The 14,149-nt window shown below is 37.0% G+C and overlaps 1 protein-coding gene and 1 long non-coding RNA gene across 4 annotated transcripts; one reads left to right on the forward strand and one right to left on the reverse strand.

Annotated features, from left to right (window-relative positions):
* Positions 1 to 2,461: 2,461 nt before the first annotated feature.
* LOC125587835 lies at positions 2,462 to 3,830 on the forward strand. Its single transcript, XM_048759083.1, has one exon. The coding sequence runs from the start codon at positions 2,601 to 2,603 to the stop codon at positions 3,789 to 3,791; it is 1,191 nt and encodes a 396-aa protein (XP_048615040.1). The 5' UTR covers positions 2,462 to 2,600; the 3' UTR covers positions 3,792 to 3,830.
* Positions 3,831 to 8,792: 4,962 nt separating this feature from the next.
* Positions 8,793 to 12,677, reverse strand: LOC106443337. Of its 3 annotated transcripts, none has more exons than XR_007324222.1 (3): positions 10,880 to 11,458; positions 9,143 to 10,429; positions 8,793 to 9,053 (listed from the first exon to the last, which is right to left on the reverse strand). It is a non-coding gene; the product is annotated as an uncharacterized LOC106443337 (long non-coding RNA). The 3 variants fall into 3 exon arrangements; XR_001288004.3 differs by having other exon boundaries at positions 9,143 to 10,006; positions 10,097 to 11,435; XR_007324221.1 differs by having other exon boundaries at positions 9,143 to 12,677.
* Positions 12,678 to 14,149: the final 1,472 nt, after the last annotated feature.

Raw genomic sequence — 14,149 nt, forward strand, 5'->3', positions numbered from 1 at the left:
TTGCAAGGACGATGAAAACTACCTGGTCGAGCTGTTTCTTCAAGTCCAAAGGTAAAGGTCTCCCGCCTATGGTTACCAGCACACCGATGAGACATTAGTAACTAATTTACTCAGTGAGCCTAGTCCCACACCCGCAACATATATCATTAAACCAAGTAGTAATAATAATATGCAGAAGAAACACATTCATTAATCAACATGAGAGTAAGACATTCCATTACATCACTATGAATTTTTATCTTATAGCTCTCTTCCATTTTACCCGTCCTCCTCCACATAACTCATATACTCATACATATATATATATGCTAAACCCAGAACCACCAAGGCTAAGAGCTTAGCGGGAAAAAAATATAAATATTATCACCGTCGGTGATCACTTTATGAACATCCGAAACTGAGTCGTCACTAAGTACACGATCTCCGGGGTCCTCCCCATCTTCGTGTCCTTGTGCGCTTGAACCGTCACGCAACGAAAAATTCACGGTCCCAACATTTGTACGAGAATATTTTGGAAGGAAGGTTTATAATAAGAATTCAGATGATTTTTACTTCTATAATTAATTTCATAATTAATTTATAATTAATCATAATTAATCCAAGATTAATCCATAATTATTGTTAGTACTTGAGAACAAGTGCTAAGATTCAGATTAACCTCAATTAACATTTTCGATTATTTATTTAAGTGTAAGTGTTTACACTAAGTAAACACTACACAGTTCATAAGGATTCAAAGGTTTTACTAACTAACCGACATCATTCAATTAAACCTAATCAAGCACTCATTATCTATCTCAACATCCATCTAGACGAACCTACAAATAAGTCTTGAAACTGGATTTGGAATGGCTTGAAACCGATCTTGAAAAAGGATATCCTAACCAAGAGACTGAGCTGTTCGAAGGGTTGACTGGACTGCTAGCTAAACTTCACAACCAGGTACAAAGAGTACACAGTTCAACATAATGGACCAGGTTGATACTTCAGTCTTTACTCGACCAATATCCCAAAAACAGAGCAGTTCGGTTCATAAGATCAACAATCCAACAGTTCGGTTGAAGCTAAAAAACTTAGATTGGATCGGTACAAGATCGGTTAAGACAGGTTCTAATCAGACAAGATCAGATCATTTCATTTCTCATAGGTTTGGTTCAGGACATGATCAGACTGAGTTCAAATCGGTTTACTCCAAGTTTGTTCAGAACATCTTAGCTGAGGGTTTTAAGAGGTTGATTCAAACCAAAATTAAAAAAAAACGGAACCGTATCACAACTGATCTGACCAAGACCTAAGCTAAAAATCAACTAGGTCTGTTCAAGGCAGGAATGAGGCAAGAAGACCAAAGCATACAGAGATGAACCAAAGGTCTAGGTGGTCTCGGCTGATCTTCTTCTTCAAGGTTAGTCACAGATGGACTGAATAGAAAGAGAGATGATGGTTTGATCATGATCTGAGATGGACAAGCTCTAGGGTTTTATTTTAAAATCTCACCTTCTGATCTTTATCACAGTAACAAACTGAACAGACTGATGGAAGATATCGCCCAAAGTCTCTGATTTTTATCTGATTTTTCACTGATTTTTCTCTCAAATTTTCTCCAAAATTTTTCTGTCTTGTTTCTGTAACAGAACGCCCCAGAGGAGAGAAGATGGTATTCTAAAGCTTGGTAATTTTCTTTAGCTAAGGGTTTCACTCAGGACAAAGGTAGGCTGAGTGTGGACAGCTGTCCAGCTGCTTCAGCACTCTTAGCACAAGCTTAAGTCCTTTCCTTACCTTGAAGAAATATCCAGCCCTTCTGTGTGCTTCTCACATGACTACTTAAGAAACAAGGAAAGCATGCAGATTGTGATTATCATGTGCCAATTACTGAAGAAGCTAGGCAAGCAGGTGCATAACATGTGACTTAATTACTTAGCAACTAGACAGGTGAAGAACATTTTCTCGACCATTTAGGGAGCTGATTGATAATTCCGAACATTTTCTCGACCAAAAATCAATTGGCTCGTGAGGGTTATTACATGGGGTGACTGATCTAGCTACTTGGAACAAAGCTACTTGCCTAAAACTCATATGGCTTCTATTTTCAAGGTGGGTTCGGTTTGGGTACCTTGGTATAGAGAGGAGGTGTTACAGGGGAACATGAACAGCTACTGGACAGCAAAACCAAATCGCTCTAATTCATGGCTAGCAAATAAACTACTAAAACTAAGACCTCTAATTTTTCCTTGGATACAAATGAGGATCGGGAATGGTCTTACTTGTAGGTTTTGGTATGACAACTAGACGCCTTATGGCAGTCTGGAAGAATACTATGCTACTGATGGAACATCAGACTTGACATCCCCAAAGGAACAGCCCTAACTGATCTTTCAAGGAATGAAAATTGGCGCCTCCCACCTGCTAAAACAGAGAATCAACTAATAATTATCTCCTACATTAATACAATCGAGCTACAAGGCAAGAGATATTACTATGGGAAGCCGATACGATACCTAAATGGGTTTGGGAACTTTCCTAATATAGCTCTGAGGGTGATTCTGAGGCGATTTTCTAGGTTTAAGGGTTTAAAGGGTTTTGACGGCTGCTCGGCTCGCTTTATGGCGGCGCCGACGACGGAGGAACCTCCTCCGATGGTGACGGATGGGAATATGAGCCAGGCATCGCAGTTTGGGAAGAAATCGTGGGTTCAAGCGGCTCAATCAAAACATGTTTTGGTGAGCCATGACGTAAAAGTTGAGGTTGTCGATGGGCAAGAAATGGTAGAGATACCGGATGACCTTCTAGTCAACACAGTTCCCTTGTGGGAAGATTTCCTTGAGGGACGTTTTCTGGATCCCGCTCCTCACGTGGCGAAGATTCATATCATTTTTAACAAGATATGGCCATTAGGAAATAAGAACATTAAGATTGACGTGTTTGCGGTTAATGAAAAGGTAGTGAAGTTTCGGATTACCGATCAACAAACAAGGAGTCGCATTCTGCGACGAGGAATGTGGAACATTGCCGGCATCCCAATGATTCTATCAAAGTGGGCGCCATTGGAAGAGAAAAAGGAGGACGAGGAAGAGGTTAAGATTGTACCTATGTGGGTTACAATGAAGAATGTACCGTCTACTATGTTTTCATGGAAGGGACTAGGTTTCATTGCTAGCTCAGTTGGGAAACCTGTGAGGCTGCATCCCGAGACGGAGCTTTGTTCGAATTTCGACGAGGCTAAGGTCTTTGTAAATGCAAACATGACAAAGCCACTTCCTAATGCGTACCGTTTTCGCTCGAAGTCTGGTATAAATGCGAACATTGAATTCACTTACCCATGGGTACCTACGAAATGCTCTCTTTGTGCTAAATGGGGTCACAATGAGAAGGAATGTTTGAAAAAGAAAGAAGAAGTAAGGGAGAAGGATGTGGGGAATGGAAAAGAGAATGTTGTCCCTACACAAAGTGCTAATATGGAAGAGACAATGTCAGTGCCAGAAAAGTCAACGAAAGGAAAAGATACTGAAGAGTTTGACGCGACTGTGGAAGTATCTGTAACTGATTCTTCAGATCTTGTGGGTGATGACGCAGTTGAGCAGCCCAGTGAAGTTGAAGAGATCAGAGAGGAAATAGGGGAAGCTGCTGAAAGCGGAGCAGAAGTAAGGGAGAACTGGTTAAATGTCTCTCCGGGGAAAGTAGGAAGATCAGCTGAAAAGAAGCAGGATTTGGAGACAGTTATCTCTCCGTCCAGATTTCAACTACTAGCTGACGAAGAGGAAGAGGAAGACCATATCACCACTCATGAGCCTTAGGGTGATCCAATCAGAGTTTGCACCAAGGACGATATCGAAGAAGGTGAGATTTTGATTTCTGATGGTGGAAAAACAGAGCATACAAGTCGGGAGGGAAAGGTTGGAAAACCGATCCGATCAGCGAGGGTTGAGAAACGGGTAAACTCTCAGACTACTGCTACCACAAAGGACTCCAAACCTAGTGGTACCAGCAAAAAACGTTTCTCCAAAAAACATTAATATGTCGGGCTTCTTTTAGAATGTTCGCGGCTTAAACAAATCAATTAAACATTCCGTAATAAAGAAGTGGTTGGAGGAGAAGCAGTTTGATTTTGGCTGTTTGATTGAAACTCGTGTGAAGGAAGAAAGAGTTCCAGAAATGGTGGGAACTATGTTTAAAAATTGGTCGATCCTAACAAACTATGAGCATCATAGGTTGGGTAGGATCTGGATAGTCTGGAGAAACAATGTGAGACTCACTCCTTTCTATAAGAGTAGTCAGCTGATCACATGTTCCATTAAGTTGGAAGCGATGCAAGAGGAGTTTTTTTGCTCCTTCGTCTACGCATCAAATCTGGATGAAGGCAGAAAAGAATTATGGAGAGATCTCTGTGATCATCACAACTCTCCGATAATTGGTACAAAGCCTTGGATGATACTATGTGATTTTAATGAAACTTTGGACGTGTCCGAGCACTCGAATTTTGATAGCTCGCCGTTAATAACCTCTGGAATGAGAAGGTTCCAAGACACTGTAAATCATTGTTCCTTGACTGATATGGCTTATCATGGCCCTCTTTTCACTTGGAACATTAAGAGGGGAGCTGATCTTATATCAAAGAAGCTGGATAGGGTCCTTGTTAATGAGGTTTGGAATCAGGACTATCCTCAGGCCTACTCAGTCTTCGACGCTGGAGGCTGTTCGGATCACTTACGCTGCCGTATTCAAATTAACACGCCAGCACTTTCTTCAAGAAGGAAGCCGTTTAAGTTTGTTAACGCAGTTACCACACTTGCGGAGTTTCTACCCATGGTGAAAGATTTTTGGGCAAATACAGAACCTATTTTCCTCTCAACGTCCTCCCTTCATAGATTCTCAAAGAAGCTTAAAAATTTAAAACCACAGATAAGGGGTTTGGCGAAAGACAGGATGGGAAATCTGGTTAAAAAATCTCGAGAGGCTCATGAAGATCTCTGCAAAAAACAGGAATTAAATCTTTGTTCTCCATCTTCTCAACATATGGAGGCTGAGAATGAAGCTTTTACGAGATGGGAATTTGTAGCGGGTCTTGAAGAGAGTTTCCTCAAGCAACGATCGAAGCTGCACTGGCTGAACATTGGTGATCAAAACAATAAAACATATCATAGTGCTATCGCTGCTCGAGAGGCGTTAAATGGAATCAGAGAAATATGGTGTCGAGATGGAACTCTGGTAAATGATGAGAATGGAATAAAGGAGGAAGCTGAGAGTTTCTTTCGAGAATTTCTCCAGCACCAGCCTCCTGATTTCACAGGAATGGATGTCGACCATCTACAGGATCTTCTTCCTTTTCGATGTACAGATCATGATGCTCAAGCTCTGATTAAGACAGTTACTCCCGAGGAAATCAAAGCTGTGCTGTTCGCTATGCCTAGTAATAAATCACCGGGACCAGACGGGTATACTGCAGAATTCTATAGATCAACTTGGGCAATCATTGGTCATGAGTTTGTGGTGGCAGTTCAGTCTTTTTTTGTTAAAGGTTTCCTTCCGAAAGGAGTCAACTCCACCATCTTAGCTTTGATACCAAAGAAAACAGAAGCAGTTGAGATGAAGGATTATAGACCGATATCTTGCTGCAATGTTCTCTACAAAGTTATTTCAAAACTCATTGCCAACAGGTTGAAGTTGTTGCTGCCTCAGTTTATCTCAGCAAACCAATCTGCATTTGTTAGTGAGCGGCTGTTAATAGAGAATCTTCTTCTCGCTACAGAAATTGTGAAGGACTATCACAAGGAAAGTATATCTTCTCGGTGTGCCATCAAGATAGATATATCGATGGCATTTGACTCTGTCCAATGGCCTTTTTTGCTAAATGTTCTCCGGGCGATGAACTTTCCGCAGCAGTTCATTCAATGGATTGCTTTGTGCATCACAACACCGTCGTTCTCTGTTCAGGTTAATGGTGAACTGACTGGCTATTTTCAGAGCTCAAGGGGCCTCCGTCAAGGCTGTTCTCTTTCGCCATATCTGTTTGTAATTGTTATGGACGTCCTATCTAAGCTTTTGGACAAGGCGGCAAGTGTTCGAAGTATTGGATATCACCCTCGCTGTCAGAACCTGGGTCTGACTCATCTAATGTTTGCAGATGATTTAATGATGGTAACTGATGGGAAGGTGAGATCAATGGAAGGAATAGTTGAGGTTTTTGAAAAATTTGCCAAAATATCAGGTCTACGTATCAGTATGGATAAATCAACCATGTATATGGATGGTGTGCCTACAGATATTCGTTTGGAGATTGAGAGCAGATTCCAGTTCAGAACTGACCAACTTCCAGTGCGCTATTTGGGTCTACCTCTCACTACTAAGAGTATGAGTAGTAGCGACTATCAACCCCTCCTAGAAACAATCCGGAACCGTATTAGCTCATGGAAGAACCGTTTCTTATCCTATGCTGGTAGACTTGAGCTTCTTGGATCGGTGTTGTGGAGCATCTCAAGCTTTTGGCTCTCTGCTTTTCGGCTTCCAAAGGCATGTATACGAGAAATAGATAAAATCTGCTCAGCCTTCTTATGGTCTGGAAGTGATCTTAATCCTCGGAAAGCTAGGGTGGCTTGGGAGGAAGTGTGTCGTCCGAAGGACGAAGGAGGACTTGGCCTCCGATCACTAACAGATATGAACAATGTCACATTGCTCAAGCTTCTTTGGCGTCTCGTCACGAACAAGTCATCACTCTGGGTGCGCTGGATCCATACCACTGTCCTGAAGAATGAGTCTATCTGGTCTGCGAAGGATAGCGATAAAAAAGGTTCCTGGATGTGGAGAAAAATTTTAAAAATTCGAGGTCTGGCTAGACAATTCTGTAAGGTAGATGTTCACAATGGCAAATCGACATCCTTTTGGTATGATCAGTGGTCCCCAATGGGTTGCTTGACTGACATTTTTGGACCACGGGGACAGATAGACACGGGCATTGGCCAGCGTGATACTGTCTACACAGCTAGGACAAAAAGAAGGCGACGAAATCATCGCTCAGAAGGTCTCATTAATGTGGAACACCATCTCATATCATTGCCTAGCTCTGACGCAGAGGATATCGTTCTCTGGAGGGGAAAACAAAATATCTATAAAAGTCAGTTCATTACTCGGGACACTTGGAATCTCATCAGACCAGTGAGGGAGAAGGTGGCTTGGCACAAGGGCCTATGGTTCAGCCAAGCAACACCGAAATTCCGGTTCTGCTCATGGCTTGCTCTGCATAATCGACTCACCACAGGAGATAGGATGATATCGTGGAATCTAGGTATTGACGGGGTCTGTGTGCTATGTCAACATCATCTTGAAACTCGGGATCATGTCTTTTTCCGGTGCACCTACAGTTCTTCTCTCTGGAGTAAGCTAATGCGTGAGCTCATGGGTAACCATTACACAGATGTGGAGCAGTATCATATTTTTCATGTCGCAGACTCAGCTTTCTCGAACCCGGACGTTCCTTGCACGTTACGTATTTCAGACCACGCTCTACATGCTATGGCGGGAGCGCAATTCTCGAAAGCACGGAGAGAAACCACGATCACCTGAGACTCTTTTTCGGGTAATTGACAGGCAAGTCAAGAATCGCACTACTTCCATACGAACTTTGGACAAGAGACTGGACATGGCGTTTCAAGATTGGATTGTAGCAGTGGGGACATAGCTTTTCTATTCTTTTGTTGTTAAAAAAGTCAGAAACAAAGTAGCTTTGCTGTAAACAAGTTCATTTTCTTTTGAATCGAATTTAACATTTTATTCAAAAAAAAAAAGAGATATTACTATGAATGGGATCTCAATGGAAGAACAAGTTCAACTTACCCAACTGGAGAGGTATTCTGCGCGGGACATCTCCTCAGGTTCCATGGTCCTATGCAATTTGGTTCTCAGGAAGTATTCCTGACATGCTTTTCTTTCTTGGTTTTTTATACTGGATCAGTGTCCAACTAGAGATAGAATAACTATCTGGAGGATAAAAGTAAGCCCAAATTGTCTTCTCGGCTCTACAAGAATAGAAAACTGAAACCATATATTGTTTGACTGCAATTTCAGCTTTTCTGTTTGGTCTTCAATAGCTTCTCGATGTGGAGTTCAACCACTAAGGGACTGGAGCCAAACGATCCACAACATGGAGTCCCTTCGTGGTCCTAACCTTAATCGCAGACTGATTCTTCTCTCATGGCAGACTACTATCTATTCATCTTGGCCTGAATAGAACGCTCGCTTACACCGCATCATCTTTCGTTCTCCTGAGGCGATGACAAAGGCTATAGACCGTCGGATAACTAACAAGACATCGGCGCTCAGACCTACCAACCCGGTCGCTTCTTCAGATCTAATGCAACTCTGATTATCAATGGCATGATCATCTCTCACACTACAAGAAATATGTATATTCTTAGCTCACGAAAAATGCTATAGTAGGAATTTCATAGCGTTTTCTCATATGTTATGTCATCGGCAGCCATCATTGATACCTACTTTACGATAACATTTTTTTTGACGCTACGTAATGTGCAGATACGATAGCAATAAATAAATGCAGTTATTAACGTAACTATAACATGGTTTTTTTCCGTCACAAATTAATTACAATTCATAATTTGAGCTATGATATGTCTTTCTACGATAGCATTTTAGTCATGTTGCAAAATCATTTATAGCAACACATTTTCAGTGCTATTGAATTATATATATATATTATAAATAATCCAGAATATATATTTAATTTCTTTTTTAAAACATAAATTATAAATTAATTTATAATTAAATCAGTTTAGTTGACTAAAAATAATAAATTGAAATTTTTATAAATTGATTTTGGTTTACATGGTTTACAATTTACATTGGTTTACAATAACAAAATGGTTTACTAATTAACCCTAACTAAACCTAATACACCCACTAAACTACAATCTTCTTCAGTATCCGCCGCATCTCCACCGCACGACCACCACCACACCACCGGCTTGCACCACTGCCGCATCACGCTTGACCGGAAACGCCGCTATGTCACACCACTGCTTCTCCTTCCCTTCTCCTTAATAAATCTGTAAACAAAATAAAAATCACTCACAAATTTATAAGAAGTTGACAAGAGAACAAGAGACCAGATAAGAGGAAGGTGAAGTGAGTTGACCTGTGGTGGTGGTGAGGAGGTGAAGCCAACACAGATCTTGACCAGAGACATACCAGTCCTGCATACCACCATATATTGTCTCCTCTGCTCACGAGAGAGAAGATTCAAAACAGAGAGAGAGGTGACCGTGGTGGTGGTGGTGAAGACTGCGACGGAATCAAAGGGAGTGCGAACAGATCTCTACCATCTCCGAATTCCATCTCTCTCTCTATTTTCTCTTTGGCTTTTCTAACTCTTTCTCTCTTCTCAAACACGAGACGTCCAGATCTCAGAAAATAATTAAAAAACAAATGAAAAAGGACAGATAATCTCAAGCGTTGATTAATATTATCCAAGGGTGGGTGGAAATGGTGATCCATGCCAAACCAATAGAAAAAAGGGTGAGGATAGCTAAGAGAATGATTTTGGACATTTGATCTAAATCAATCAATGGTTCAAAAAAACAGTACAAATTATCTTTTTATTTATTCATAGTTATTATTAAATTATCTAAACTTTAATTAATTTGATATTATAATTTAAAATTTGAAATCTATATTTTTTATTTGAGTTTTGATGTTGTGTGATTGACTAAATTTGAAAAGATTATATTTATGACTTTGTATGTAGGGTTTCATTTTGGGGTTTAGGGATTAGTTTTAGGGTGTAGATTTATAATTTAGTGTTTGAAGATTAAAATTTAAATTTTAGATTGTATTTTTAAAATGATTAAATTTTGAATTTAAGATCATGATTAGTTTAGATCATCTTTAGGTGATGAGTTACAGGGCAACCTAAATCATCCTTTGAAGTGAATGCAAGTCTTCGTGGTCTTCCTCTAATGGAAAGGTTCTTTGAGAATAACGCACTGCCAATAAAACAACACTAGAAGCAAGCACGAAGAAAAAAGTGATGAGCTGAACTGGAAGCAAAATTAAGAGTTTTCTTTAACCGTAAGAGACTCAAATCACATACCTTTTCACTAATCCTGATGAAACAGAGAGTATTAGCAAGACGTGATTCACGAATTTCAACTTCCAGTGTCAGTGTGAAGACTTAACATGCAGCCAAGCAAAATGGCCAGAACAAGCAAAATACAACAACCATAATGCCAGCGACTATCCATGAACTATACTACTAATCTTAGTTGAGGTCAAAGTATTGGTGTACACAGTTATCGTGTGTGAAATCAGACAAGAACAAAGGATAAGCAAGACCAATCCACATACCGAATATTTCTTTCAGATGACCTTCATTCACATTCTGTCTAAGAGAATCACAATGGATTCTTGAATAGACGTAACTTTCCTGAAATTATATTTGGATTGTAAAGTCATGAAGAACAAGTGATTCTTGACATGTGTTACTATCTACTAGTAGTTCAAGATGTTTTCTTTATACATATATATACTAAGATAGTAAGAAAAGCTCACACAAGGTTAGGGACCAACAAAAACTACCAAAAGTTCTCAGCTTTACGAAAATGAACAACATAAAAGCATACTACTAGATTCTACAAACGACGAAGATGATCACCGAACATACAAGTACAACCACATCATTAACTCATCAAAAAAAATCTCGAGACTGATACACAATTAGGGAGAATCTAGATTCAGTCGAGAACAAATTTCTGATCAGCTCTAATCATAAGTTTAAACAACATCCCATGTTGATATATGTTCATCCAGGTGTATATGAGAGTATCTGTGATGCATTGTAGAAAGTCTAAGGCAGATTCCAAGTGAGAAAACGTACCTTAGATTCTTCTACTCTTGATCAGAATTAATAGCCATTTTTAATCAATTTCATTGGCCACTGATTCTGTGTAACAAATCTGAATCGCAGTACCTTATCGGCCAGTGATTTTGTATAAGAAGAGACAAATTGCAGTACATATGAATCTGATTAGGGGTTCAGAAACAAAATTGTAGAGTCCAATCAGCTTTACCAACACGCTCCAGCCATCTTCGTTCTACAAAGTCCAATCAGCTCCAGCAACCATCAGCATCTCAGCTGCTGTTGAATCACAGAGCTTCACTGTTAAATGTAGCGGCGTGTCTCAGTTTGGCACGTCTCTTCTGTAGATTACGGCGGAGATGGCGTCGAATGTAGCTTCCCCAGATAAGGAATCTGATTATGACTGGATCTAAGAAGTGTCTCGTGGCCTTGGGAGAGAAGAAACTATTGATCTGAGACTCGCGTGGTCTCTTGAAGCAACCACTCATGTGTACAATTAAGAAGACATATTAGGTTACAAATGATCGAGAAGAACCCAATTAGCTGATATTTTCCAACAAAAAATGTCAAAGGTTTAAAATTGAAGAATAATGTCTGAGGGAAAATGAGAGTTGAGAGAGGGAAAGTGATTAGTGGTGTAATTTTCGCGAAATATATCGCGGTAAAACTAATTTTAGGTTCCCTCTTAGTGAAACTCTAGCATAGCGTTTATCTAATGCTATTATAGAATACAGAAATTTCAAACTCATCTACGATAGCAGTTCAGTAAAACGTGCTACAGTAATGTGTTATCAATGTGGATTTTTTTTGTAGTGTCACTGAGTCTTTATCTCCTCTCTTTCTCTTCTCTTGTTTTCATCAAAACTTCTACAGAAGAAATCCAAATTGTTTTTTACCAAGTCTTCATGGGCCTCTTATAATAACTGTTGTAACTTCCTAAGTGGGTCTAATTACTGAGCTTCCGGTCTAACTATAGTTTAGGCTTGTAATTGTTTTTATTTCTCATGCAATTTTAATATGAAAGCGTGCTTACAAAAAAAAAAAGAAATAAAAGCAGTTAGATTATGAAACGTGGATGGAAATTTTGAGGAAAAAAAGATTTTGGATACTTAAGATTGCAGAAAAATAGGAGATAAAAAATAATAGATTTTTTTTCTTTCGTAAAACTACGACATTTGTTAATAGTTTAGTGATAAAGTAACTTGTGCTTTAGTATATTAGGGATATATATATTAGGTGACTCATTCGCACTCTTGCGCGGGTATAAATATTTACGAAAAACTTGAAAATATAATAACCTGGGTGATATTTTTATTATTTTATTATTTTGTTTTACTCACAGTTCTAATTATGAATTGTTTAGTTGCAGTGTTTTAGTTTTGCAAAATATTTAAAGACTTGAGTAGCATAATCTTTCCAAAGAGTGAATGGCAGATCCATACCATTATATTTAAAAACATGCAAAATTTTGGACAAATCAAATACTACAAACACGTAGTATAAAGGTAAACACATCTAAAATTATTTATCTACTTATATTTTACCAAAAAAATTAGTTATTTACAGTTTATCTTGTATCTCTAAGCATAATATCAATTTTTGTAGTAGTGTTTCCTTTAGACTTAAGCTCTTGTAAAGATCCAATACAAACAATTTGTCTTACTATATCTATGTAAAGAAAATATAATGAGAAATACTTGAAATACAACATCTAAAATAACAATAAAACTTTTGCATATTAAAAGAAAAATTTACCAATTAACAAATTCTTATCGATGGTTCGAGATAGAATATCTGTAAAATCCCTTATATATTAATTGAGAAGCATTACAACATTTTTTTGTAGCCATGTGTCATCACTAGAATAATTCTTAGAATCCTTAGAGAAATATGTTGGTCCATCTAAATATATAATAAGATTTTTATTAAACTAACCATAAATACATTATTAATGTGCTTCATTATTTTCTTAAATAAAATTACGGAATTGCCTAATGTGGCTAAAGTATATATGACAATTAATGATTTTGATTAATAAGAATTTGATAAAAATAAGTGTATCTTATATTATATTTGTTTAGTTTTAAACTATTAAAATAAATTAAACAACCATATTAACCATATAATAAAAAAATTAGATTTTTCAGTTTATGTTATATTTTAAATTTTTAAAAACGAGTATAAATTACTAAAATTGTTAAAAGTCTCACATTAAAATTTTGTGATCTATAGTTTAAAATTTTTGTTATTACATGATACAAATGATTACAAAATCATATAAATCAAAAGTCTCATTTAATAAATATTAAAATTAAAAGATATATAAATATATATATATATATATCATTTTAAATTAAACTATATGCCATATAAAAATACATAAATATTTTAATTTTGAAATTTACTTTGAAATTTTTTTTTTGATAAAAATATATATCATTTTAAGTTTTTTTTTTAAAATATTATAAATTATGTAAACTATTAATCCCACAATAAAATTTTATTATCAGTAATTTAACGTTTTTGTTATAATGAATACAAATGATGAAAAAAGATATGAATAGAAAGCATCATTTAATAGATGTTAATATTAAAATATACTATATATATGTTACTATCATTTAAATTTAATTATATACCATATCAAATAGAAAATATTATTTGTTTGGATTATAAAATTTACTTATATGTTTGCACCAAGTTAATTATATAAATAATAGTTACTAAATTTTTATTATTAAATATATATTTATAATTTCATAATATGTTAAAAAATATAGAATACACAAAATAATTTATATATATAATGTTCATCCCGCGCAAGGCGCGGGTCTTAACCTAGTCAGTATAATATTTTCCAGACATCTCTGCTGGAAAATCTTCACATTATCCACATAAGTAGTTTGATAAAAAGATATCTTCAAAAGATGTGGACTGGTTTTAAGATCACCAGTATAAAAACTGATCTTAAATGTGTTCATTATTTTTTATTCACTTCTATCAGATTATCCTCAAATTTCTTAACCAAATCATCACCTTCCATGAATCCGGTTCTCTTATAAAATAATGAAAATATAAGTTATGAGTTGTATAGAATTAAATAATAAATATTGATTCCTATTACTATATGATTAGCATAAGTTGAAAATTTTGAGTTTTTTAAATTACCTCATCATCAATCAAAACCATCTCAACAGAAACAATTCTTTTTGTATACTTTTTTCGAAGTTTCATGATATTCACTTTGATCTTGCATGTATCCAAAGCTGGATAAATTTCTCTGATGAA

This window comes from Brassica napus, chromosome C5, assembly GCF_020379485.1.
Source record: "Brassica napus cultivar Da-Ae chromosome C5, Da-Ae, whole genome shotgun sequence".
In the NCBI taxonomy this organism is placed as follows: domain Eukaryota; kingdom Viridiplantae; phylum Streptophyta; class Magnoliopsida; order Brassicales; family Brassicaceae; genus Brassica; species Brassica napus.